This window comes from Pygoscelis adeliae, unplaced genomic scaffold, assembly GCF_000699105.1.
Source record: "Pygoscelis adeliae isolate BGI_AS28 unplaced genomic scaffold, ASM69910v1 Scaffold784, whole genome shotgun sequence".
Classification (NCBI taxonomy): Eukaryota; Metazoa; Chordata; class Aves; order Sphenisciformes; family Spheniscidae; genus Pygoscelis; species Pygoscelis adeliae.
Window position 1 is genome coordinate 20,316 of NW_008824680.1, and position 2,042 is coordinate 22,357.

General features: G+C 56.9%; 2 protein-coding genes across 2 annotated transcripts in view; both read left to right on the forward strand.

Moving 5' to 3' along the window:
* Positions 1 to 218, forward strand: part of LOC103916198 (low affinity immunoglobulin epsilon Fc receptor-like) — a 3,702-nt gene extending 3,484 nt beyond the window's left edge. The window contains exon 9 of the mRNA XM_009323158.1: positions 86 to 218. Coding sequence (XP_009321433.1) covers positions 86 to 218 — 133 coding nt within the window. The remainder of the gene's footprint in view (positions 1 to 85) is intronic.
* Positions 219 to 1,257: 1,039 nt separating this feature from the next.
* The window catches only part of LOC103916199 (CD209 antigen-like protein A), a 4,500-nt gene continuing 3,715 nt past the window's right edge, over positions 1,258 to 2,042 (forward strand). The window contains exons 1-2 of the mRNA XM_009323159.1: positions 1,258 to 1,333; positions 1,693 to 1,743. Of these exons, the coding sequence (XP_009321434.1) occupies positions 1,258 to 1,333; positions 1,693 to 1,743 (127 nt within the window). The remainder of the gene's footprint in view (positions 1,334 to 1,692; positions 1,744 to 2,042) is intronic.

Sequence of the window (2,042 nt, forward strand, 5' to 3'; positions counted from 1 at the left end):
ACCCCTAAAACCCAACAAGTTCCCAAACGGAGAGCTTTCTAACCCAAACCGGTGTGCCTTCCCGCCCCCGCCCCCCGCCCGCCAGGTTCTGGAACAGCGGTGAACCCAACAACGCGGGCCAGCAGGGCGAGGACTGCGCCACCATCTACTCCAGCGGCCTCTGGAACGACGTCCTCTGTTCCAGCGCCGAGGCCTGGATCTGCGAGCGCAGCTGCTGAAGGTTTTCCCCGAGCCGCCTGCTCACCTCCCCAGGGCTTAAAAATTGGGGGGGGGGCAGAAAAAAAACAGTAAAAACCCGGCAAAACCAAGTGCAGGGTTGAAAACACAAGGCTCCGGGGAAAAGAGGTGTCCAAAAATGGGTACCCCACTTCCCAAAAGCTGTGGCGGAGGGGTTAAAACAGTTTGAGAGGGTCACTCTTTTGGGGGCGGTTGGAGATTTTTGGGGTGTTCGTTAACATTTTGCGAGCCGTTTACCTGTCGCGCCGAGGCTGGACGTATCGCTTTGCTGGTTAATCGGGGGCGGGGGGGAATAAATAAATAAATAAAGTGCTTCGATTGTGATTTGAACCAAAACTCACATAAATTGAGCCGATGTGGCGCTGAAGAGTGTCGGTGCGTACCCTTTTTTCCCAGGGTTTAGGTGAAAAAAAAACCCCAAAAAGGGAAGAGAGACCGGCAAAGACGAGGTGTGAGCGTGTTTTCTGGGCGTGTATGCAAATCCCCAACTCGTGGGTGCTGAAGCGTGACGCCTGTTTTGCCGAAAGGCCGCGCTGCCGGATTCCCCTCCTGGCGTGGGCAGCGGCTCCGCTGGAAGATTTGGGATTTCACCGACGCGGTGTTTAACCCCCGTAGGTGTCACCGTGGCGGTTTTATCTATAATCCCTAAAAAAACCTCAAACCCGTGTGGGAACTGCCTTCAAATTCCCGCTGGCGGCAGAGCTCCCGCGGCGTCACCGTTTCTCCCCCAAAACCAAACCTGTCGTCCCCACATTGACCGAATCCCACGGTCCACCGAAAAGGCGTATTTTTTGTGGAGGGAAGAGCGCAGTCTCGCACTTGTTTCGCCGCCCATTTGCATGTCATCGACGCCCCAGCGCGGAGAAGGAACTGAAACCTCAGGCCCAAACCGCCGGCCAAAATGGGGTGCCGGAGGCGGCGAGGGGTGTGCCGGGGCGCGTGCCGAGGGGTTTAACTCCCTGCCGGGCGCCTGCGCGGCTACTCTCCCCGGCAAAGCATGGCCCGGCAGGAGAAAAAACCATGCCCCGGCGGGAGCCGTCCGGCAACTGGTTGGGCCCCCCGCCGGCGCCCACCAAGCGGCTGGTGAGACAAGCAGGTAAAATTGGGGAGACACCCCCCTCTCCGTGTCCTTGGCGTGTGTTTTCGGGGCCGGCGGGTGGCTCGGCAAAGCGCGGCGGTGTCCGAATCCGCCGGCGGGGCACCGCCGTCGTACAGAGCAGGGCGAAACGCCTTTGGGGTGGCTTAGGGTCGTGCGGGTCCTGCTCTGTGCTCAAGAGCCCCTAAATCTCCAGGTTTGACCCCAATTTTACGTGTGAATGCCACGCCAGGCCTTAAAAAAAAAAAGCAGCATCAGCAACTTCCTTGCTGGCAGCAACGGGGTTAAAAGAAGCGCTAGTGGTGGTTTTGAGGATCCTCCCCTTATCCTCAACGCTCTTTTCCTTTCCTTTTCGGCAGGAATTTACTCAGTCGCTGGGAAAATGACACCCATGGGTGACTTCAGACCGGGTAAGTCATCATTTTTTCACCTTTTCAGGCTTTTTTGTAGCGCGGATTGAAAGCAGAACTCCCTGAGGTGCCTCCCGGAGGCCGAACTGGGCTTTATTTTCAGCTTCGTTAGTCAAACATGTCTCGCTATACGCGGCGTTTCTCTCCGAATTTGGTTCCTTCCGTCAAACGAGATCAAATCGCCCCCAAAATATCCTGAAAGTCCATGCTGGGGGGATTGAGAGGGAATTTATCGCTTCATCCTCACTCTCGGAGCCGGCGTTTGCACCTTCACAGGCTCAAATTCATCCCCTCCCGCT